This window comes from Pleurodeles waltl, chromosome 2_1 (assembly GCF_031143425.1).
Source record: "Pleurodeles waltl isolate 20211129_DDA chromosome 2_1, aPleWal1.hap1.20221129, whole genome shotgun sequence".
NCBI classification, from domain to species: domain Eukaryota; kingdom Metazoa; phylum Chordata; class Amphibia; order Caudata; family Salamandridae; genus Pleurodeles; species Pleurodeles waltl.
Window position 1 is genome coordinate 322,948,750 of NC_090438.1, and position 24,009 is coordinate 322,972,758.

General features: G+C 43.0%; 1 protein-coding gene across 4 annotated transcripts in view; it reads left to right on the plus strand.

Annotated features, from left to right (window-relative positions):
- Positions 1 to 23,019, plus strand: part of IL13RA2 (interleukin 13 receptor subunit alpha 2) — a 623,741-nt gene extending 600,722 nt beyond the window's left edge. For all 4 annotated transcript variants that reach the window (XM_069212556.1, XM_069212557.1, XM_069212559.1 and 1 more), the window contains exons 9-10: positions 13,461 to 13,560; positions 22,522 to 23,019. In XM_069212556.1, the coding sequence (XP_069068657.1) occupies positions 13,461 to 13,560; positions 22,522 to 22,564 (143 nt within the window). In that variant the 3' untranslated portion in view covers positions 22,565 to 23,019. The remainder of the gene's footprint in view (positions 1 to 13,460; positions 13,561 to 22,521) is intronic.
- Positions 23,020 to 24,009: the final 990 nt, after the last annotated feature.

The window sequence follows — 24,009 nt, forward strand, 5'->3', positions numbered from 1 at the left end:
GGAATCTGAGGTTCTTTCCTCAGAGGGTAATACATTTTGTTGGTAAGAAGAAACATTGAAATTCCCCAGAAATACTTCAGTCGTATGTTTACTGTGATTACAATGGAGAGTCTAAAACCCTCATGACATGGTGCTCTCCACTGCCTCACCTAATGACAGTCTTTATTTCTGAATTTGTTCAAATTGTTTAAGAGGGACAAGATTATTTGGGCTGATTGAAAATTAGCATGTTTCACATTAAATCCAATCTGAACTTTTTGCAACATCGATAGCAGCTAAATGCAACTGAACCAAACTTGGCAGAATAGGTCTAAGTTATGTTTTGTGTACATCCTTTTAGTAGTTTTTGAAAGAAGCGTATTAGAAAAAGATACTGTCTGGGCGTCCAATGGTTAATGTATTGCAAATTTGGAACATTAAGGTCCTCATTATGACGTTGGCGAAAGCCACGGGTGCCAGAAGACCGCCTGCCATATAATGGGTACTGCTGGATTTCCGCCACACTGTGAGTGGATGTCTGGCAGTAGCCATGTGTCAAATGCACATATTTGCAGATACTTACAAATGCATTTACAAAGGAGTTTTTGACACGGAGAGCCGGAGTGAAAAATCAATGACCAAAGGTCTGTTTATTTTTGCTGCAGCAAAGAGGACAGGTTTACCACTGGCATCCCAGGCCCGAAGTAAAGTGTGCTAGCATAAAGCGTTTAACAGTGATATTTATACTCATACATCAAAGGATACATAAAATGTGTAAATAATGATATACGTCATACAGATATTTTAAGGAGTTAATCAGTTTCCACACACTGGTTCCATTCCCAGCTTTGTCCTTGCCTCCCTTCTGCAGCTGCCTGACTCCCCACATTCTTGAGACCCTTCAAAGGATTACGTGGTTCAAAGGTATAGATATCAGCCTTTCCCTCCCCAAAATACCACAGCCGAGGTCAGTTAGTTATTTGAACACACAATTATAATGAGTACAGTGCCCCAGTTAGGGAAAGAAACCAGCTGCAAGCCTATGGCGTGGAACCAGGCTTATTTTACCTAAACAAATATACATAAGATAACATATGTGATAGACAGTGCGTTCAGAGACAACAAAAGCTCAAACTTACACGTGTAAAAGAAACGAAGCAATTCAAAATGAATTCTAACAATCGACCCTTTTTGAGTTTTTTTTCTTCTGAACATAATAAAGGTTTTTGAATAGTTCTAAATTTCCTCATATATGTTGAATTTTACTCCTACTTCATTGAAATTTGCATTCATGGGGACATAAACAACCGATGGGTATGAGCAACCAGTATCTGTAGTGAGGATAGTGGGGTCAATAGCCATTAGGGAATTTATCTCTTCCCTCTGCATCATAGCTCGATTGGTTTCTAGTATTTTCACTGGCGGAAGTTTACACAATTTTAAACAGGAACAGAGAGCAGGTAAGCACTGTACTAATAAACAACTTAATACAATAGCTATTATTATAAAAAGTATGTCTTTAAACAACCAGCCCCACCCCCCAAACCAAGACCATAACCATGATAAACTCCAATCGCCTCCTTCATATTGGCCCCCCTTTTCAAATACCTGTACTGCTTCTTTTATTTTCCCAATATCCAATTCTATCTCTGATGACTTGTTGACAAAATAACAGCACTTTTGCTGGTACTGATGTTGGATTAAAACACATACTCCTCCTTGTTGTACTGTAATCAAGTCTAGGGCAAGCCGATTTTGTATCGCCAATTGGGCTGCAGAGTTTATCTCTATCTGTATACTTCCTATGGCCTCCCTGGTGGCATTAAATGCAATGGCTAATTCAGCTGACATATTCATCATTGCCAGTTGTAAATCGAAAATTCCAAATCCTGGAATAAGAACATGTAATACTTGAAATACCCAGTTCTTTCACTCCTCCAGTATGGGTGTCCCTCGTTTGTACCTATGTGCAAAACTCCCCATGTTAAGGGGCTGGGAAGATGATATATTTGATATCACAGTAATGTTGGGTGCCAAATATGCCAGTGAACATATCCCTTCCCAGTTTAGAGGTAGTACTTTATATGCAGTTCTTCCACATACGAAGTACATGCCTCCCTGGATTTGTGAATTTATAATGCTGTATTTTATTCGGGGCAATCCTACACCCTCTGGGGTGTCATGCTCAGAATTATTGCAATACTTGTAATCTTCCCAAATTGTATTTAGCAATGATACATTTGCCCAGGGTGCAACATATGAACATCTAGCCGTCCAGAGGGGGCCAAGGAAAACCCTGGACAATATTACAGGTGAATTTTTCCCATTTCTATCTTGTTCTCTGGAGGGATCATATAACAATCCTTCTGGATCTACTAGAATCTCAGTTTCTCCCACAGTCAGGTTCCAATAATTTACAGTGTAATTTTGATGAGTCCCATTAATTAACGCTGTCCAATTTCTGTCTATTTTCTCCTCTCCTTCAAGATCCCAATTCCCTGTTTTTATATCAAATAACAAAGTGTAAACACACTGTTCAGGAGGGATCTTTCCCATGTATTTTGCCTCTGGGTTTTGCCCATAAAAATAGGTACCAAAACATATGGGAAACATTTTAAGTGTGGCATTCTCTCCAGGCATCGGGGAGAGCTTGTATTCTGCCTGGGTATTAGGGAGCACCGCACACCTAGGGTACCATTGATATTCTTGTTGGTCACATCTCCAAGTGGTATTTGGTACAAGACACACTTCCCCTCTTTCATATTCGCTTGGTGATACTGGTACTTCATAAAGGCCTATAGGATCCTCGGGATGTCTAGACAAGTGCCGGCAAATCCAGCAGTCAGTGAGACTTAATGTCTCCGCTAATTTTCCATGAACCTTTATCAATGGATGTAAGGTAGGATTTTGCAACAATGATGCAACACCACTGGACATTATACATATTAACATAAGGGTCACTAGGTACTTCATTGTTGTTTTGTAGAAATAGTTATAAGGCCACTTTTCCCTATTCTCTAGAGGGATATTTGTCCTGCCAAATGGATATATTTTCATAATTTTATTGTGCTCTCCTCCTTGGTCCTACAACCTTTCTATGATACCGTTTTACTCGTCTCAACCGCCTACGCGTGTTCAAAAATATACCCACACAATTACCAAATATGTAAATGCAAAATATTGATATCACTATACTAATAATCATATACGTATAGATACAGATAAGTAAATTTTCCTTCAATGTTCACACCCACTAGGGTTCAGCACCGCCGTGCTTTCCACTCTAGCAGTTAGGCTGCACTGGTTGGTCCGTGAACAAGTTTTTTTTTTTCAAATACAGGACAATAGATGTTGGCTTGATCCTAGGTCCCTTATCTTCTCCTTTTTTAGTTTTAACTCCTGGTGAGTCTCAACTCCCAGTGAGTAAGTCGCGATACTTCAAAGTTCGTCTTCAGTATAGTTTGTCAGTTTCGTTCAGTGTCTCAGCAAAAATGAGGGCGGAGGCCAGCAATTTTCAACCAGATCAGTGATGTGCTTGGGTATTAAACAGAAAAAGGGCACCTTTTTTTTTTTTTTTTTTTTACCGCTGGGACTACAAACCGCACCAACCCTAATGGCTGGCCGCTTCCGTAGAACTGGTACTTGTTTTTTTTTTTTTTTTTTTTTCGCCAGTCACAGAACTGTTAACTCCATTTACCCACTGCTTGAATAGCGTTGCACAAGCTACATCCCACTATGCTTGTGTTCTCGTTGAGACAATTGTTCTGACCAATGTTCTGGTGTCGTTGCACAGGCTAGTCACCCGTGTTCCTGTTCATGCTGGAAATTTAATCATCACAGTCATTTACAACCTCGTCGCCCAAAGTGTGCGTAACAACAGTGAGGATAGCTCGTTTTAATGCTGGTACATCAATGGCATCGGAAATGCCGGTGGCGGTGAAAGCGGGGAACTGTATTTCACGAAGGCAGGCGTGCCGTATTCTGCTGAGCAAAGGATTCCTTGGCCATTCAGAAGAGACCTCAGTTTGCAATTCCAAGCTAGGAGCTATCAGGGTGATGTAAATGTAGCTTTTCGTAGGGGTCACCACCTTACGCACCTTCAAAATTCTGTTCATTTGGATGGGCGAGGACGCAGGTTGTATCGATGAGTTTGTTGATCTTCAAACAGCAACTCTTCGTCACTGGGCTGCTGTGTCACCTCAGGAGCAGAAGTAGCACTTGAAACCTGTGGAGGTGTTTCCTGTCTCCCTACTTCTCTGTAATCAGGAGACAATGGTAATTCTGCTGTTAGAGTACTTTGTAGTGGAATTGGTGCACGCTTACAGTGGCTAGCATGTATCCAGTTTTTCCTTCCTTCCACTTTCACCGCTGTCTGTGTTGCAAGCAGTACCTGGGCTGGCCCCCGCCACCTGGGCTGAAGACTGTTGGTTCTTTGAAAATTCTTTGTCATAAGCCAATCCCCTGGCTTAAAAGGGTGACCAGGGCCTTCAAGAGGAGTCGGTAGGCTGGCCTTGACCTGTTGGTGGATCAAACGCAAATCTTTAGTCAATTGTTTACAGTAATCTACAAACAAAGGATATTGCACTTCAGAAAGCTTCTTTGGTCGTGGTACCCCCCAGATATTGGCTGGCCTCCCCATGACAACTTCATAGGGGGATAATCGTGACTTGCTACTGGCAGTCATCCTGATGGACATTAATGCTAGGGGCAAAGCATCTGGCCATTTTAAGTTGGTCTCATCACAAATCTTAGCTATTTTGCTCTTCAAGGTGTAATTATACCTTTCTACAAGACCCGCTGATTGTGGGTGATTTGCAGCATGAAATCGATGTTTGATGTTAAGGGCGGTACAGACCTTCTCCATTACCTCATTAGAAAAATGACTGCCATTGTCACTCCAGACTAATCGTGGCAATGCGTATCTAGGAAAATATTCTTTTAGTAATATTTTGGCGGTAGAGAGAGCACCATTGTCTTTTAATGGGTAGGCCTCTATCCATTTTGAAAACATGCATACTACCACTAACACGTATTTCAGTTTGTTACACGGTTCCATGTGGATAAAATCCATCTGTATAGCTTCAAAGGGGAGATCAGGAGGGGCAAAGTGGCCAGGGGGCGTAGGGGTCCCTTTTCCTGCATTGTGCACTGCACACACCATACAACTTTTAACCAGGTTATTAGCAGCTTTGGATATCAGAGGATTACTCCAAACATGGTCCAAAGTTGTCTTGATGCCTTGGGCACTGATGTGTGCAGGACTGTGGGCCATAGTAACCATAGCGTGTACATAACAATTAGGTAACATCCATCTTCTTCTGTCTGTGTCATCTGTGTAACAACCCTCACTGTCTAGTCTACCGTTCTTCTCCCACTGTTCCCTTTCCTCTGCTGTTGCTTCTGCTTGAATATCTCTCACACACTGCATGGTATTTTCTAGTACTTCGTTCTGGGGCTCTCCCTTAATGCTACTCTCAACATATGCATTGTCAACTGGTGCTCGTGCTGTTGCTTTCGCTGTAGCATCTGCAAAAGCATTTCCTCGTCCTATATCATCAGTAATTTTTTTGTGGGCACTACACTTAATGATTGCGACCTGACGGGGCAGGCTGAGAGCATTCAAAAGTGTCACAATCAAGTTGCCATGCTGAATGGTAGTGCCATGTGACGTGATAAAGCCTCTATTCGCCCAGAGTCGCCCAAAATTATGAGCTACTCCAAACGCATATTGGCTATCAGTGTAGATGTTAACACTAAGATGTTCACTTATTTCACAAGCTCTGGTGAGGGCAATTAATTCTGCAGCCTGTGCCGAATTTTGCGGGATTCTATGAGATTCAACCACTGTTTTGACTGTGGTGACGGCATAGGCTGCAGTGGTCGTACCATCTGGTAACTTGAAGCAAGACCCATCTACAAACAGCTCTCCCTGTGGGTCAGATAGGGGAGTGTCTGTTAAGTCTACCCGTCCCTTGGTTTCTTCCTCAGTGGCAAAAATGCAATTATGATCAAATTCCACATTGTCCTGAGGGAGGGGTAGTAACGTAGCTGGGTTCAAGACATTGCACCGCTTCAAAGTAATATTTGGACTGAACAATGTTAATTCGTAACCCGTTAGACGAGCACTGGTGAGGTGCTGCGTCTGTGTCTTGTTTAACAAAATATCAACGGCATGAGGAACCATCACAGTGAGCGGATTGCCACCAACAAACCCTTCACTTTGTTTCACCGCAGCTGCTGCAGAAGCCACTCCTCTAAGACAAGTAGGCAAAGCTTGCGCCACAGTGTCCAAGGTGGAAGAGAAGTATGCACAAGGGCGTTGTCTCCCACCTTGATCCTGTGTCAAAACAGACAATGTACAGCCATGCTTTTCATGCACAAATAAAACAAATGGTTTGCTGTAATCCGGATTACCCAATACAGGAGCAGAGCACATCGCCTTTTTTAAATCTTGAAAAGCCTCCTCACATTTGTCAGTCCAAGGTACAGGAGAGGGCACATGTGAAAGTATCAGAGCAGTCAATGGTTTTGCTATGAGTGAAAAATTTGGAATCCACTGTCTGCAAAAGGATGTAAATCCCAAAAATGCTCGGACTTCAGAAGGGGTGCGTGGTGCAGTCATTGTATGAACCAGTTTAATTCTGTCTGGATGTAATCTCCTTCCCTCCTTAGAGAGGAGGTGTCCTAGATAGGTGACCTCCTCTCTACAATACTGCAATTTTGGAAGGGACACCTTATGGCCCAGAGGTGCTAAATGATGTAATAATGCAACAGTATCAGTCTTACATTGTGTCATGGAATCTGAGGCAATTAAAATATCATCAATGTACTGCAACAATGCAGAGCCTGAAGGTGGATTGAATTGGTCTAATTGACGTTTAAGACATTGACTATATATGCTCGGGGACTCAACAAATCCCTGAGGAATTCTTGTCATCGCGAATGATCTACCAAAAATCGCGAAGCTAAACAAATATTGAGATTCTTCGGCAATTGGAATGCTGAAGAACGCATTCTTCAAATCGATTACGGTGAAAAAACACGCAGAGGGTGGAATCATGGTGAAAAGACTATTCATGTCTGGGACCACGGGAAACTGGGGAATTACTATTTTATTAATTTCTCGGAGATCAATAACTAATCGATATACTGTGTTATCAGTAAATGATTGCTCACCATCTAATCTATTAGCATCATTTCGTTTCTTTACAACAGGAAGGATTGGACTGTTACATGGGCTGCTCACTATTTCCTTTATGACACCTGCATGCACAAGATCAGATATGACTGCCTTGAGCCCTTTTTCGCTTGATTTAGGTAATTTGTATTGAGGAACACGAGGTAACCGGGCACCTGGTTTGATTTTTATTACAATAGGGTCGATATCCATAATGCCTACATCATTCTTGCCTTTGGCCCATAAGCGAGGGTCTATTTCCTTTAGCTCTGGGGGTAAGTCGTATTCCTGTGAAAACATGCACCGAGTTGGGGAAACACTATCCATAGTTACATAGACACCATCCATTGAACAGTGAATAACTGCATTTAATTTCTTTAACAAATCTAATGCAAACAAGTTTTCATTGCAACCTGATGTTAAAGAGAGTGGCGTGTGTACTGTAAATGGGCCTACAGTTACTCTCATAGGTGTTGAGATGGGGCTCACCACGGGGATTCCAGAAATCCCAATTGATGTGGTATGAAGCCCAGACAGGGGAGCCCCGGGGACTGCAGAATGTGCAATAGATGTTTTGGTGGCACCAGTATCTAGAAGAAACTTATGGCCCTCTCCTTCGATTTTTACATCAATGTAGGGACCATTTTGATCTACAGGAATACTTACTCGCCCCTGGCCCTGTCTGTGGCTGTCCTAATAATTGTAGGATTCAGAAAAGAAATCATCAGCATAATATTGTCGTTCAAATGCATTGTCAAAAATATTAGTGTTACGCGGGACCTGATTCTCATTCTGCGAATTCTGATCAGTTCTACCTCTTCCTCGTCCTCGTGCATTACCTGCCGCGTTCCCTCTATGAAGTGACATACTTTGTCTTCCTTCCAGTAATGGGCAAGTATCACGCCAATGTCCATCCTGCTTACAGTAGGCACATTGGTTGATATTTAATCGGCGGTCTTGGGGTGGTGCAGATGCACCTCGGCCTCGACCCCTTCCCCGTCCCCTTGGTGGGCCACCCCTTTGCTGAGGGGTTGTATCCCGCTGAGGGTATGCCTGCTGTAATAATACCTTTTTCTTCAATTCTTTTACTGACTTCTCATTCTTTTCTAATTCTTCCTTGTACCTGCTCTCATAGTATTGCGCCATCTGCAAAATCTCTGCCTGTCCCTTCGTCATCCACAAACTCTCTGTTGCTTTTAATTTTTGTGATATTTCAGGTAGAAGGCCATTAACAAAGCGTTCTACAAATAGTGTGACACCTGTTACGGTGGCGAGGTCTTGACCGCTAAAATCTATGAAAGCTTGTTCAATTCTAGTAAAATAATCTGGGACATCTTCACCTATTTTCTGTTTATAAGTGGCAAGTTTTCCCCAATCCATAGTCTGAAGAGGTATAACAGTTTCTAACTTAGTCAATATCCGGTTAGGTAAATCTAAAATATCTTGATGCGGCAGGGTTCCTGGTGCCCTTTGTGCTTCTCGTGCTTCTAAACCCCCCCATGTATTTCCCAAAGTAAGTGCATCATCTACTCTTCTAATTTTATGCCAAACTTCAGGACCCAATAAAACACCAAAAAAATAGTCAATGTCTTTGAGTGTCATGGTTGTGGTGGAAATGGCAATTCTAAGGTCCCGATAGAATCCAGCTGGATTCTTTCGAGGGTCTGGCAAGTCTTTCTTTATAGCCATTACCTCCTCCCTTTTCCATGGTATATGGACAAATTGGGCCACCGGCCCGGGAGCTGGTTGTCCGGCGGCAGCTGCTGCTGCAACTGCAGCTGCAGTGGGCATATCAGGGTGCACTTCCCTCATTGGGTACCCCTTGTCATATCTATTTAGAACATCTTCCCTGGCTATGACACAAATGCGTACTCCCTCATTTATGCTGTTACTATCAAGAATACAAGCCACACTGTCCCGCCATAATTGGTCTAATTCTTGTTCATAAGGGAGAGGGGTAGAATCTGTAATACAAGACTTCCAATCCCTCTCCAATTTTTCAATCATATACAGCAGTGCTAATTGCTGTCCAAAATGTGACATCTGTTGTATTGTGTCCATAATATCGGTGTGGGTGTAAATAGGATGTGACATCCAGTTCTCTGACTGATTCTTGATAACCCGTTTTTCCCCATCCCCAATAGTGGAGCGGGTACTAGGGGGCGAAATCGACTTAATAGGTGTGCTCCATATGGGTGAAAGTGAGTGCATGGCTGTGCACTGTCGGCGTTGTCCATTTGGGGTATTAGGGGCAGGGAACATTATTTGTAACCTTGCAGTGCTGGCTGGTAGTGGTGGGGCAGGTGGTGGAGGGATTAGGACTTGGGCTATTGGGGTAGCTTGGGCTAGAGGCTGTGGTGGTTGTGGCACATGCTGCTGTAGTGGTGCACCTGGATTTCCCAAATTGTGTCCTTGCCCTTGCTGCTGTTGCTGTGCCCCCATGATAGGTTGGGGTACTGCAGGGGGTGTGTAAGGTGGAGGTGCAGTAGGGCTATTATCTAATAGCTGTAGTATTACCTCATCTTCCTCTAATGCATGTTTGGTTTCTGTTGGCTTTGATACATAACTTCCCTCCACCTGAGCCCTATGGACTCTATCTTCAGATTCAATCCCTTTCTGGGTTTGGGACTGGTGATAAAGGGCGGCCTTTTGCATGATGGTTCTCCTATTTTCCCTCTCTATCAGTTTATCTGATTTAATTTTTCTTTTATTGGCCTCCATTTCCCATTTTCTGTATACCTCAAACATATGTTGTCTAGCCTTTTTATGAAACAAACATTCCTGTAGGTAGGTTAGTTTCTTTAAATCAAAAGACCCATCCTCTGGCCACTGGAGGTCAGGACAATGTCTAGTATACCTGCGCCATATACTATTATACAAATTATTCTCTAAACCATAATCCTTTAACATGTCCCACCCTGGTGTTCCCTCTTTTGGGATCGGTTGCTTTTTATCTAAACGTGGCACATGATTTCGGCGAAAACAAAGACATAACCCTTGCCAACATTTCTTATTTCCCATATCTAACCTTTTAAATTTTCAAAAGACAACCCACACCAAATTTCAAAATGTAACATGCACCAAAAAAAAAACCTTTTTCAAATGTGCACCAAAGAAAACCTTTTTCAAATGTGCACCAAAGAAGAAAAAAAAACCCTTTTTCAAATATTTACCAACTTACAAATTGCTCCAGGCCTGGGCAAATTACTCAAACAAGAAAAACACGTGTAATACAAATTGTCAAATGGTACCTTGTACAAATGCAAATTTACCAAGAACTAATCATTCCCAAAAATGATAAGTTATCCAAAAACAATTATTCTCTCAAATGCAAGTTAAAGCAGACAAATAGCCAGCGAGGAACAGTCTTACCTGACTATCTGCTTTTCCTGGATTTCTCTCCGGCCGCCCGTGTCAGACTAATCAGTCAAGATAAACACCGATGTTTTCAGGGACTTCGCTGGGACATCATGAGAAAGCGGGGAGAGGCCTGCCCGGTGGATAAGATGCAGCTGCTTTTGAAACTAAGTCTTTGTGCAGGGGCCCCTGGAATCTACACCTCCGGAACGGCGTCCCCCCACTGGCAGCACGTCTCGTGACAGAGCTACTGAAGATATCCACTGGAAGGTCCCTGTTCGGGCGCCAAATTGTCAAATGCACATATTTGCAGATACTTACAAATGCATTTACAAAGGAGTTTTTGACACGGAGAGCCGGAGTGAAAAATCAATGACCAAAGGTCTGTTTATTTTTGCTGCAGCAAAGAGGACAGGTTTACCACTGGCATCCCAGGCCCGAAGTAAAGTGTGCTAGCATAAAGCGTTTAACAGTGATATTTATACTCATACATCAAAGGATACATAAAATGTGTAAATAATGATATACGTCATACAGATATTTTAAGGAGTTAATCAGTTTCCACACACTGGTTCCATTCCCAGCTTTGTCCTTGCCTCCCTTCTGCAGCTGCCTGACTCCCCACATTCTTGAGACCCTTCAAAGGATTACGTGGTTCAAAGGTATAGATATCAGCCTTTCCCTCCCCAAAATACCACAGCCGAGGTCAGTTAGTTATTTGAACACACAATTATAATGAGTACAGTGCCCCAGTTAGGGAAAGAAACCAGCTGCAAGCCTATGGCGTGGAACCAGGCTTATTTTACCTAAACAAATATACATAAGATAACATATGTGATAGACAGTGCGTTCAGAGACAACAAAAGCTCAAACTTACACGTGTAAAAGAAACGAAGCAATTCAAAATGAATTCTAACACATGCTGGCGGGTGGTGACGTTCAGGCGTTGCTACCACCTGCACCACCCCACCAGTAGGACACCGCCAGGCGTATTTAGAACATTAATACGACCTGGCGGTTTCCTACTGGCAGGGCGGTGCAGGCGGTGGCAGCACTCTGTCTCTGACGGACGACTTCCTCACCAGACAAGGTAAGTCGGGCGTCCGACAGGGGAGGGGAGGCGGGAGTGTGTGGGGTGTTGTGTGTGAGTGTGTGGTATCTGTGTGCGTGTATGAATGTGTGTGTCTGAATGCGACTGAGTGTTGTGATGTATGAGTGGTTGTATGTGTGTGAGTGAATGCGTGTATGAATGTGGAAGTGAGTGCATTTTGCATGTCAGTGTGTTTGCATGTGAGTATGCGTGTTTGGATGTTTGTGTGTATGCATGCCTGACTGCGTGTGAGTATGTGTGAGTGAATGTGTGTATGGATGCATGTGAGTGAATGCATGTATGGATGTGTGTGAGTGAATGCATGTATGGCTGTGGGGAAGGGGGTGTCATGTAGGTAGGGGCTTGGGGCGCTATGTGAGTAGGGGGTTGGGGGTGTCATGTGAGTAAGGTGCTGGGATAGTGTGACTGTAGGGGGGTGGGGGAGTCAGGTGTTTGCTTGGGGGGATGGGGGAGCCATCTACCAGTGACAGGGAAGGAATTCCCTTTCACCGGTAGCCCTACTACCACGGTTTTTGTGGTGGTGCTACCCCTACGGAAACCATGGTGGTAGGTCGGCTCATAATATCGCCGACAGTCCTCTGTGGACTGCCAGGTAGGAGATGAACATCTCTGGCCTGGCGGTTCATACCGCCATGGCGGTATGAGTGGAGATGTGGTGGGTTGGCGGCAGCCAACCCGCGCACTCATAATGTGGCGGTCTTTATAGCCAGCCTGTTGGCGGTGATACCCCCACATTAACCCTGGCGGTCAGAAGACTGCCAGGGCCATATTGATCACCATAGTGTGCAAACTACTAGATAACCTTTAATTCAGGAACTATTCCTGGATCATTTTTTATCCTAAAATGATTCTCAGTAGAATAAAGAGCTTTTTACCTATTGTTGTTTTAGCAGGTTCAAGTAGTGTTTGGAAACAATGAACCATTCACAAAATACCACAAGTGAACAACACTGGTGTAAAGCTAGAAGCCACCTATAAAGCCACCACAGAGTCATTTCAGATGAACTGTCACTCAATAGCAGACACCACAAGACTCTTCAGTACCTTTGCTTACCACATTTCCAGTAAAACCTTTTAGGTCCCCCTACATGCCCCATGAATGTTCTTCGTCTGAGTGTGCCCGGGGTTCAACTCTTCTTCCTACCTGAAAGCCCAAGAACAATGCCAGCCTATTTATCCTTGGAGACGTCTGGTAGCAACACAAAAAATGGGAAAGCCTGGGAGCTTAATCCGAACATGAGAGACCATGGCCACATATATGTTCAATATTGTAACCCCTCGTTAGTAACGTGCTGCCAGAATAAATATCTAGAGAATAAAACCCTTGTAGGTGGGAGATCCTTCAATACACCTACATCACCTACCACCGTTGGCTGGATGATCAAACAGCAAAAGGGTGATTTCTCCCATGTTCAGAAAGTGCTGCGGAATCTTGACCAAGGTAGTAGGATTTGTGCAATTTCTTTAAAATATTGCAATATTATATAGTGGCCTAACATACTGTAATGCAGAATGTCTTGCTTTTTGGAATATTGATGATGAAAATAATTTTAGTCTTATTTTAGTTTTCTATAGTTATCATATTGTTAATTTCTTTATTAACATAATTACTTGGTTTAATACGCCTGTTTGCTTTTGAAGAAGAAACACCATTAGTATGGCAAAAACATAGTAGACACTTTCGCTTTGATCATAGTACTGATCATCATTCAATATACTGGGTAAAAGATCACACCAGAAGCCTGCAATACACGTTATGTGCTAATAAATAGTGAGGCAGTATCATTTGAATGATAAGGAAAGTCTAAACTATGTTTTTATTTTTATTCTAACCAGTTACAAAATCAGACACAGACACAGTGCTCTTCATTGCCCTTGGAACCACTCTGCTGCTGCTATGTCTCATCATTATAGTTTGCTGGATTGCTAAAAAAGGGTAAGTGGCTTGCACATACATATGTGTATATATATATATATATGTGTGCATGTGCGTGTGCGCATGCATGCAAACATGTTTTTGTGATTTTATTTTAGATATCCAGAAATACCAATTTACTTTAGATCTGTTAAAACTGTTTCATTCAATATTCGCTCATGCGCTTACATATGTGTTGTTGCTCAGTAAGGCACTACTGTGTGTGCCAATCCCCAGTGCCCTTTAATTGGTAACTGTGTCCATGTCCCTAAAAACAAGCTCAGTGGTTGTGCCACAGTTTGTGGCTACACCCTAGCCCTTCCAAAAACTGAGCCTGACATATGATCCTACGCCAATCCAACAAACCAAGTATGGAATCTCATTCTTCTATCAGGATCTTCCATGCAGAACCCAAGAAATGTAAACAGATAATTACAGTAACTAAAGCCAAAGGATCTGCCTTAGTAATCCATCTTCTATAAAACAGAAGGAAGAACAAAAAAAAAACAATCTGAAGTGGCTGCTTTTAAACTGCTCACTTTCCATTACTAATGCCACATCCATTGCACACATGGTCGACAACAACACACCTGGCTTCCTTTTCTTACCAGAGACATGCTTGCACATTCATACATCTCACGGTTGGACATAATGATCTCACAAGGAGATAAATGTTTTTGTCATGATGGAGAAAACAGTACTGGCTGCCGTGTAGCTGTAAACAACAGAGAACACATTATATGCATCCGATTGTACCTCCAGACACCATATCCTTCGAATTCTTGAAGTTAATCATACAGATCCCACATACCTGTTCATTAAATAGCACCCTATTATAGCAGGAAGTACCACAAAACCTTCACACAAGAATGAATTAACTTTATGATTGTGACGGTAATGTCACATGACAACCACAAACTATGAGGAGACTTCAGTCTCCAATGGAGCAACAAAAAACAATCCTCACAAAAAGCCCTTCCCATCTCTAAGCAACTTAGTACAGTTATTTAAAAACAGCACACTAAGGGGCAGATTTAAGAAATGTGGTACTGCACCTAATGGAAACAAGTGCCCCTCTACTGTCATCATGTGTGCGCCATATTTAAAATACGGTGCACAATGGCACAGGGTAGGGGGCAATAGCATCAGAAGTTTTGAGGTTATTGATGTACTGTTCAGGGTTAGTGCCACAATTTTTGCGCTAACCCCGAGCAATACATAGGGGTCCATTGTAACCAATGGTGTGCTCCTTTTAACACCTCCCTTGAGCAGGCATTAAAAATGCTGACAAAATTGATGCAAATATATCTTTTAGATTTCTTTTTGCCATTTTTTCACCCCCCCCCCAAAAAGGGGAACACCCCCATTGCATGCATTATGCCTGGGGAAGACATAATGTGGCGCAAGGGGTTACAAAGTGGCACAATGCATGCATTGCGCCACTTTGTAAATCTGGCGAGGTGATTTTGGCCTCGTTGGGCCAAATTAACGTAAACAAAATTACGCTAATGTGACGCAAGGAGGTGCTAGGGGCTCTTAAATATTCCCCTAAGAGAGCCTTTGTGAAAACCATCATTGCATAACTCAACCTAATGTGAGTAAAATAACCTATTGACATTGGTTGCTTTGACCCCCTTCAATATTGCTGTCTGAAAATATCCCCCATAAAATCCAACTGTGTGATGACATTTGGGGGGCTATGGGGCAGGCAGGGGCTATTCGACCACGTCCGTGTGGCAAGTGGTTATTTGCCTATGCTGCCTCAGGACTTGTCCTACTATGGTCTGCAATCTAGGTCAAGTGCAAACTTTTTAGCACTTGACTCTTGGTCATGATGGCGAGCAGTCACAAGCTTCTGAAGAAGATTTGTGTGGGGTAACTTGGGTTGAGCACTCAAAACATACCACCCCAGTACAGTAAGTTAATTATCCAGTACTGTGCTTCTCTTCATAAAAGACATCACTCTGATAAGTCCTTGGTCAGTGTGCTGGGCACTCTCTGGGGGAAGTGGATTGGGAGTCCTCCTCTGTAGGTGTGGATCTCTGGCCACAAACTTCAATGTGACATCCTGGGTCATGGTGGCAGTACCTTGAGGGGGCACTGAGATCTTTGGTATCATGGCTGCCATTCTCTATCTTCAGTACAGAGTGTCACAAAGCAATATCCCCAGATATTCATAGTAGGGCCAGCATCTCTTCTGGTGGAGGGATACTCTGGGCAAGCATCTCTGGATTGCAGTCTTTAAAAATCCTTAGGGCAGTTGGAAAGAGCTAGCAGGACCGCTGTGAAACCATCCACATTCATGGGCATACCATGAGTGCCATTGACAGAATTCTATCCCTACCTTAGTTGGACCAACCAACTGGACACACAGGCTCTAGTGCCTTGGCACGAGGATGGGGTAAATACTTTGGTAGTGCCAAGGTTCCTCCAATGAAGTTGTTCAGATCAGTATGTGCTCTTGCCTGTGTCAATCCCTCAGGTTGAAAGTCCCTGCTAGAAGGACCCTTGTACCAGGGTCAGTTGCTACAGCCCCTTTCAATGGTGCGCTCCTCCTGCAGAGTTGGTGCATTTCTACCCTCTTGCTTAGTCAGGATTTCTTGGGACCCAGCACAAGTCAGAAATTCTTCCTTCAGATCGGACTCTAGGTGATGTCCCTTCACCTCTGTGGAACTGGCTGTCTCGCAGACACCAGTCCTTGGGTACAGAGTAATCATCTGAGTAGTTTTCGGAGTACGTCCTCCATGGTTAAAGAGAACTGGAACCACAGTTTGTGGCATTTGTTCAGTGTCTTTCCTGCCAATGGACATTTCGCTGCTTGCACTGCACTGAGTAAATTAACAACACAGATGATGCAAGTGGCAAAATGCTTGCTGGCATGGTGGGAAGAGTGAGCAAGAGCACAGGGGTCGAGGGAGCATCCCTGTAAATAAAAAAAAACATAGGGCAATCAGAGAAGGGCAAACTTCTGTTCCTGGAGTGCTTCAATATTTGCCCCCTGGTCAAATGTGAAATAGCTACATATTCTAGGAGCACAAGTGAGTCATCTGCTCCCACCTTTAAAAAGAATTACCAGATATGGTGTGTTGAATCCCTGTCTGCGTTTTCAGAACCGGTCTGTTTTGGTTCCCTTTTCATGTGTCCTTCACAAGCTGTGTTCCAGACTCTGCATTTGTCTTGAGTGATGCTCCTCACTCATATCACTCACAACAGGGTTATCTTCAGGCTGTAACACCCACAATAGAGGCACAAGGAGGTCTGAACAGTCCACAAGTTGACTATCAACAGAAATATCTGACAGTGATCAGGAGGAGAAGCAAAGGGCAGTTCCCCTTCACAACATGGAAACAGATACTGCAGTCCCACCCTTCACCCATGTCAACCACTGTTTGACTTGGCTTCCTTGTCATGGTCTCCCCTATCATTTTGCCACTGTTTCCCAGGTTGTTAATGTGTGATGGACTCTGTTTTTGCTGTTTTGTTACTCTGGGCACCTTACCGCTGTTATCCAGTGCTAAATTGTAAGTGCTCCAATATAAAATGTGTATGTAATTGGCTTCCATGATTGGCATATTTGATTTACTGGTAAGTCCCTAGTAAAGTGCACAAGAGGTGCCCAGGGCCTGTAAATCAAATGCTACTAGTGGGCCTGCAGCACTGGTTGTACCACCCACATTAGTAGCCCTGGCTCATACTTGCCACTGCAATGTCTGTGTGTGCAGTTTTAAACTGCTAATTCGATTTGGCAAGTGTACTTACTTGCCAGGCCTAAACCTTCCCTTTTCTTACATGTAAGATGCCCCTAAGGTAGGCTCTAGGTAGCCCCAGGGGCAGGGTGCAGTGTATGTTTAAGGTAGGACATGCACTAATGTGTTTTATATGTCCTGCCAAATTCAGTTTTCACTGTTGCAAGGCCTATCTCTCTCATAGGTTCACATGGGAGCTGCCTTTAAATATGATTAAAGTGTAGATTCCCTTTTGGAGCTGATAGACGTGTGGAGGTTTGGGTCTTCGGGCTTACAATTTAAAAATACATCTTTTAGTGAAGTTGGTTTTGAGATCGTGTGTTTGAAAATGCCACTTTTAGAAAGTACGCATTTTCTTGCTTAAACCATTCTGTGACTCTGCCTGTTTGTGGATTCCCTGTCTGGGTTAGTTTGGCAGTTGGGCTGGTTGCACCTCTCTCTGGGCTGGGGTGTAGCCTGCATATCCTGATGAGACATCTGTGCTTGGAGGTAATGGAGCAGTGGTCACTCATACATGAAAGGGTTGTGCCTGCCCTTACACAATGCAGTCTCCAACCCCCTGGCGTGTGTCTGAGGCCTGGCCTAGCCAAGGCAGGATCTCACAAACAAGAGAGACTTTCCTTTGAAGTAGGCCTACTTCAAAGGCAGACATGGGTATAAGAAGAACACTCAACCCCCTGAAATTTAGATCAGTTCTGGAATCAAGAGAAACCTCTGCCAAGGAGAAGAGCTTAAGAGCGGAGGAGAAGTGCTGCCCTGCCTGTGCCTGTGCTTTCTGAAGCTATCCTGCAGTTGCTGCTCCTGCCTGTTAAAGGGGACAAAGACTGGACTTTGTTGTGCATTCCTTTTTGTGAAGAATTTCCAAGGGCTTAAACTGAGCTTTCATCCCATTGTTGATGTCTCAAGGCCATCAAAGACTTCCCCTGCCAGCACCTGGACTCTCTGCTGAGACTCCTGCCCTGCCAAGTGGTGCCCTATCCAGTTTCTGTGCCCTTGAAAGGTGAAGCTGGCAGACCAAGACTTAACATCCACGCACAGACCGCCGTGCGGGGACATTTTTAACGCACCTTCCGAGACACGACTGAGAAACGAACGCGCTGATGGCTTTGCGGCTGAAATTGACACTCCAATTGCATTGCTGCTGGAAGATCCATACTGTGCGTCTTGAGAAACGACGCGCAACACCCACTAACGGAGGCTGATAACGTCGCAACCACACACAGTGTGAATTGGTGATACCATGTGACCGGATTTTCAACGCAACATCGCTGGGCACAGAAAAACTACGCAAGACCTGCCTGGACCCAAGGTGCCCGACCGGAGGAGGAACGACGCACGGTCTTGCTTGCGAGTGAGAAATCAACGCATTGCTGGCCTTTTCCGACACACGCTCGCCCGTGCTGTGTTATTTTGATGCTACCCAGGTACTTTTGAGCGCTAAGCGCGTTCTCAATATTTTCTAAAGGATTTAAGACTCTTTTGTTTTTAAGTTCATAACTTGACTTGTGTATGTTGGATTTTTGTCATTTTGGTCTTGTTTTGTTTAGGTAAATAATCTCTATTTTTCTAAACCTGTGTTGTGTCCTTTTATAGTGTTTTCACTGAGTTACTGTGTGTTTAGGTACAAATACTTCACACATTGATTCTGAAGTTAAGCCTGCCTGCTGATGCCAAGCTACGAAGGGGATGAGCAGTGGTTAACTGAGTGTGATTCTCCTTTACCCTGTCTAGAGTGAGGGTCCTTGCTTGGACAGGGGGTAACCTGACTGCCAATCAAAGACCCCATTTCTAAGAACCACCATTTGACAGTTATTGGAAAACCAATCAGCAGCCCTCTGTATCAGAATGGCCATAAGCTAATTTCTAAGGGGAAGCCTGTCTCCTCTTTCCCCAGTTCCTTGTCTGGGTTCCCTCCCCAAATCTTAGAAATATCAGCAATGTTCTTCCACTATCTGGAAATGGAAAGCAGCCTTCATCTTGTGTACATGAACACGTCAAGGGATTCCAATACACCCATTTACTGCAGACCACTCCACTAGCATACATGTGCAAGTGCACAGGATGGTGACACTAGGACTCCAGGTTCATTGTGATCAGCAGCATTTTGGGTAAGTGGGCCAAAAGCCTCCATTTCACACAAAACAGATATAAAGGTGTGGTCACACTATGTTCACTGCTAAGCACCATCTGCTGTCACCGCCATGATACATTTGTGAGACCTGGTAGGGGACAGTGTTTCAGCAGTAATAATGACAGGATTGCTTTGTGCACCCTTACAAGTTCAGGACAAGTCCAGAACCTCTTATAAATTAAGGTGACCCTAGGCCTCTGCAGACACACACTGCATTATTGTGCAGCTGGTGCTCAAGTCTAAAAACCAGGACAAAAAAGATAATTGCAGTATGAACATGCACGGAAGTGCAAGGGCTATTCCTGTCCCATCAACAAAGCCAGAATATGAATGGGTAAGAAATTAAAAAAAAACTTTTCTCTAAAAACTCTGAATTCACTGATAATTGTTTTTGCAACCTTCTTGTACCATTTTAGAAAATGACTTCTCTCAAGTGGAATATTACAATTCCTCTATTTTGTTTCTTCTTGTACTTAATGCTAGAAACAAAATGAAAAACAAAATGAAAAAAGATGAAATACGGCTCTCAGCAGTCCTTCCCACAAAAATGCAAACCCACTGTTGCTTAGAACGCAAATGGTGGAAGCACATAACACTCCCCTTAGCTTGGGATTTAAGACAACACAAGAAAATGTACCAAAATAACATCTTAAAAATTATAGCTGCATCCTCAGAACCATAAAAAAAGAGCAAAAAAACAATTCAAAGATACAGTGTGTTGTTATAGCAAAAGGTCAAACTGCAGACATATCCACAACAATTGGCAAACTTTAAAACACTCTGCAATAAACTAGACACGTTATTTAAAAAACAAAGTGCACCACATACGTAATGTGAATGTTGGTAGCCCAGACACAATCTGCTCATTTGATATAAACCTAAACTAGCAGGTACCAAAATAACTACTTACAAGACTGCTGGGCATTTTTTACCCATTTCTCAAAGCATCTCAAGACTAAACCCATCCTATTTAACCTATATATTGAACCTCTTGGGGAATTCTTAGAAATATCAGTCCTCGCCAGGGGCGTAGCTTCCGGTTGTTTAGGAGTTACTCTACCCTACATTGGAGTACAGTTTTTTTCAGTGAGGTATAGCGAAGTATTTGTCACATTTCACCAAGAATGTTTACATAGACACAGAGAAAAACACACAGGGGGTCATTTTGACCCCGGCGGGCGGCGGGCGCTGCCCGCCGGGCGGAGACCGCCAAAAGACCGTACCGCGGTCAAATGAACGCGGCGGTCCTTTTGACTTTCCCGCTGGGCAGGCGTGCGACCGCCAAAAGGCCGCCTGCCCGCCCAGCGGGAAAGCCCCAGCAACGATGAAGCCGGCTCCGAATGTAGCCTGCGGAGTTGCTGGTGTGCGACGGGTGCAGTGGCACCCGTCGCGATTTTCAGTGTCTGCTTTGCAGGCACTGAAAATCTTAATGGGGCCCTGTTAGGGGGCCCCTGCAGTGCCCATGCCAGTGGCATGGGCACTGCAGGGGCCCCCAGGGGCCCCACGACACCCGTTCCCGCTAGCCTCTTCCTGGCGGTGTAAACCGCCAAGAACAGGCTGGCGGGAAGGGGGTCGGAATCCCCATGGCGGCGCTGCTGCAGCGCCGCCGTGGAGGATTCCCTGGGGCAGGGGAAAACCTGCGGGAAACCGCTGGTTTCCCTTTTCTGACCGTGGCTTTACCGCCGCGGTCAGAATTGCCCCTGAAGCACCGCCAGCCTGTTGGCAGGGCTTCCTCCGTCCCCGGCCCTGGCGGTCCATGACCGCCAGGGTCGGAATGACCCCCACAATCTCTTCCTCTCAATTTTGAAAGTCCTCGAAAATGTTGGTTACTTTTCCAAATATCGTGTTTTCTCTGACTTAGTACTCCCATCAATCTGCATTTCTCTCCCACTCTCGTGCACCCTGCTTGTCCTATAGTGTATTTTAATATTCTATACCAGCTTGATTGTTGGGAAATCTGAAGCTCCCCTCCACCAATCCTACTGACCAAGGTTCGCCCTGGTCCTCTCTTACCACCAATACTCAGATGATATGAAGATTTGTAAAAGAAAGCATAACAACACCAAGATACACCATATTGATCATTATTTTCCTGGAATACAAAGCTGAATGTACAGACTGAATAGGAAACTATATCAAAAGAAAAAAAAAATTCTGCTAATCAGCTGGGATCCCTAATTACCACAGCACAATTATGGCTTATACACTTTATGAAAGTAACTCCTTAGATCTTGCACAAAATGCCAAATCTATAAGATTCATACTAGAAACTACACTAAACCAAGATGCCCATATTAAATCATTGTTAAAAGGGGCTGCACCAGCTTAGGTTCATGAAATCGATTATAAAACTAATTCCCAAAGCAGCTCACACACAGGCCATGCATACTCTAGAGATTTCAAGACTAGAATGTAGGATCTCAATCTTTAATGTCTTTCCTAGCATCCAAAAAGCTCATCCGCCGTGATTGATTACTAACAGAAACATGTATTACCATATGATACCAACACATATTAAATTCAGATATTTTCTGTTCCAGCTCTGATGCATATTCAGATCTTCTTGCGTTATCTTGAAAATTCTGAAAAAGAACGCCTCTCATTACCTCAAAATTAAAATAATACCCTGAGACATAGAAAGCCTTCTCCAAAACACCAACAATCTCCACTTGTAAACGATTTTCTGCAACAAAACTTCCTTGACATATTGATCCTTTTTGTAGTTTGCCCTCAAACTCTAGAATGATATCCTGTTAAGTGTCAGACATGACTCATCCTTTTTATCTTTAAAAAATGAGTGGAACTTGACACATGGCTGAGCACAGAAAAGTAACTGTATATATAGACAGAGGGTAACAGTGTACCATATGTTCTTTCTAGTTACTTGCTTTCAGTATAGCAATTTAAACAAATATTGAATTCATAAGAAAGCTAGTGGTGACAAACTTTCAATGGTAGGTAAATTCCTTCAGAGGAAATTGAATGTTTCAAGAAAAACACACAATGCCGCCTTCCAGATTGTGCAGCACAGAAGTGGGTGTTTTATGTTTACATGGCTAAATCCTTATATATAATTAATTTAAAGATATATATCTTGTTTTTCAGATTCAACGTAAACGAAAAATTGAAATATCCTCTAGCATTATAAATATGGAACGTTAATTTCCTCAACCTGACTAAATTTCTCCGGAAAAAACAACATCCAAAGAGAATTAGAAGATCTGAAGTTAATGTCAACATTTTGCAATGTCCCTTTAATCACTCAAATATGCTTCACAAGTAACAATAGAATACAAAATGTTTGATAGTAGTATACAAAGCATGCCATACAGTGTTAATCTATTTGGTATCATTGAACCTTTTACCCAAATTTCCCTTCTCGTCTGCCGCACAACAATTCCATGTTGGATTAGTTAGATAATGCTTAGACTGCATACCAATCAAAGCACATTTCTGTTATAATATTCTTTGTGTATGGAATAATTAATTTCATGCTCCGGGAATGTCATGCCTTAAAATTCTGTATGGGATTGTGAAATTCGTATTTCTGACCTTTACTTACTAATGTGACTACTGTTATTAAAGGAATTGTAAAATGTGCAACTAACTGGACATGCATGTGATCATGAAGTCATGTAAATATTGTACTAAATTAAATTTATTTATGAAGGAACAACTACAAATCCAATCAACTACAAGAACTTCTATTGACCAAGCTCATTAAATCAAGGCTAGGAGTGCCTTTTTTGTGTAAGAAGTTTATCCATTGTGATTTTGTAATTATTCAGGTAGGGGTGGACTAGAATGTATCAGCCCCCTCCCTGTATAGGATTGCCTAGTGGGTTTAGGCGGGAACCAATGAAGAGAAGGGATTTTAACATTTAGAAGTGGTTTAGTGCAATCCCCCTTCAAACTGAAATATTGCAATATTGTGCTGTGATGCATTTTGCTGATAATAGCGGACAGGTCTTCAGTAGGTGTAGATGGTGTATTGAATCTACAGTTTTTGTCCTGTGTTGTGAGTAAATAACATGGGGCCTGATTTGTAATGCTATTTGTCCATCCAAATTAAATTTACATGCCAAATGGCTTTTGTTATAGTACTGACAATTCAGAAATAGTGAACTTGAACTCGTAAACACATTTATTCAAGCATTATATAGTCCATCATGGTGGAATATTATGTATGAATAAGTCCTATTATGGAGGGTCTGAATGTTCTACGAAAGAGAGGGCATCAGAAGTTTCTGAACACCCACAAACCTGAGAGTTAGTAGTTATTAATACCATTTTTCTTACCCATTCCCACAATGAGAACAGCCTGAGATTTATTCCTCAAATATTTAAGAGTAAATCTTACCATTAACATGATCTTGGTGGATGGAATACTCCATCACAAACATGATGGACATTCTGTCCACAATATTACGACTCCCACAGGATATAATAGGACCGTATTATGGTGGATGGGATATCCGCCATGTTTGCGACGGAGTATTGCCCTCTGGCAAAATTTAAATCATGCCCTAAATCCCCTTCTAGTGTTCTAATGGAAAGAATAAATCTTCACAATTGGTGTGAGTGTAGAGGAGG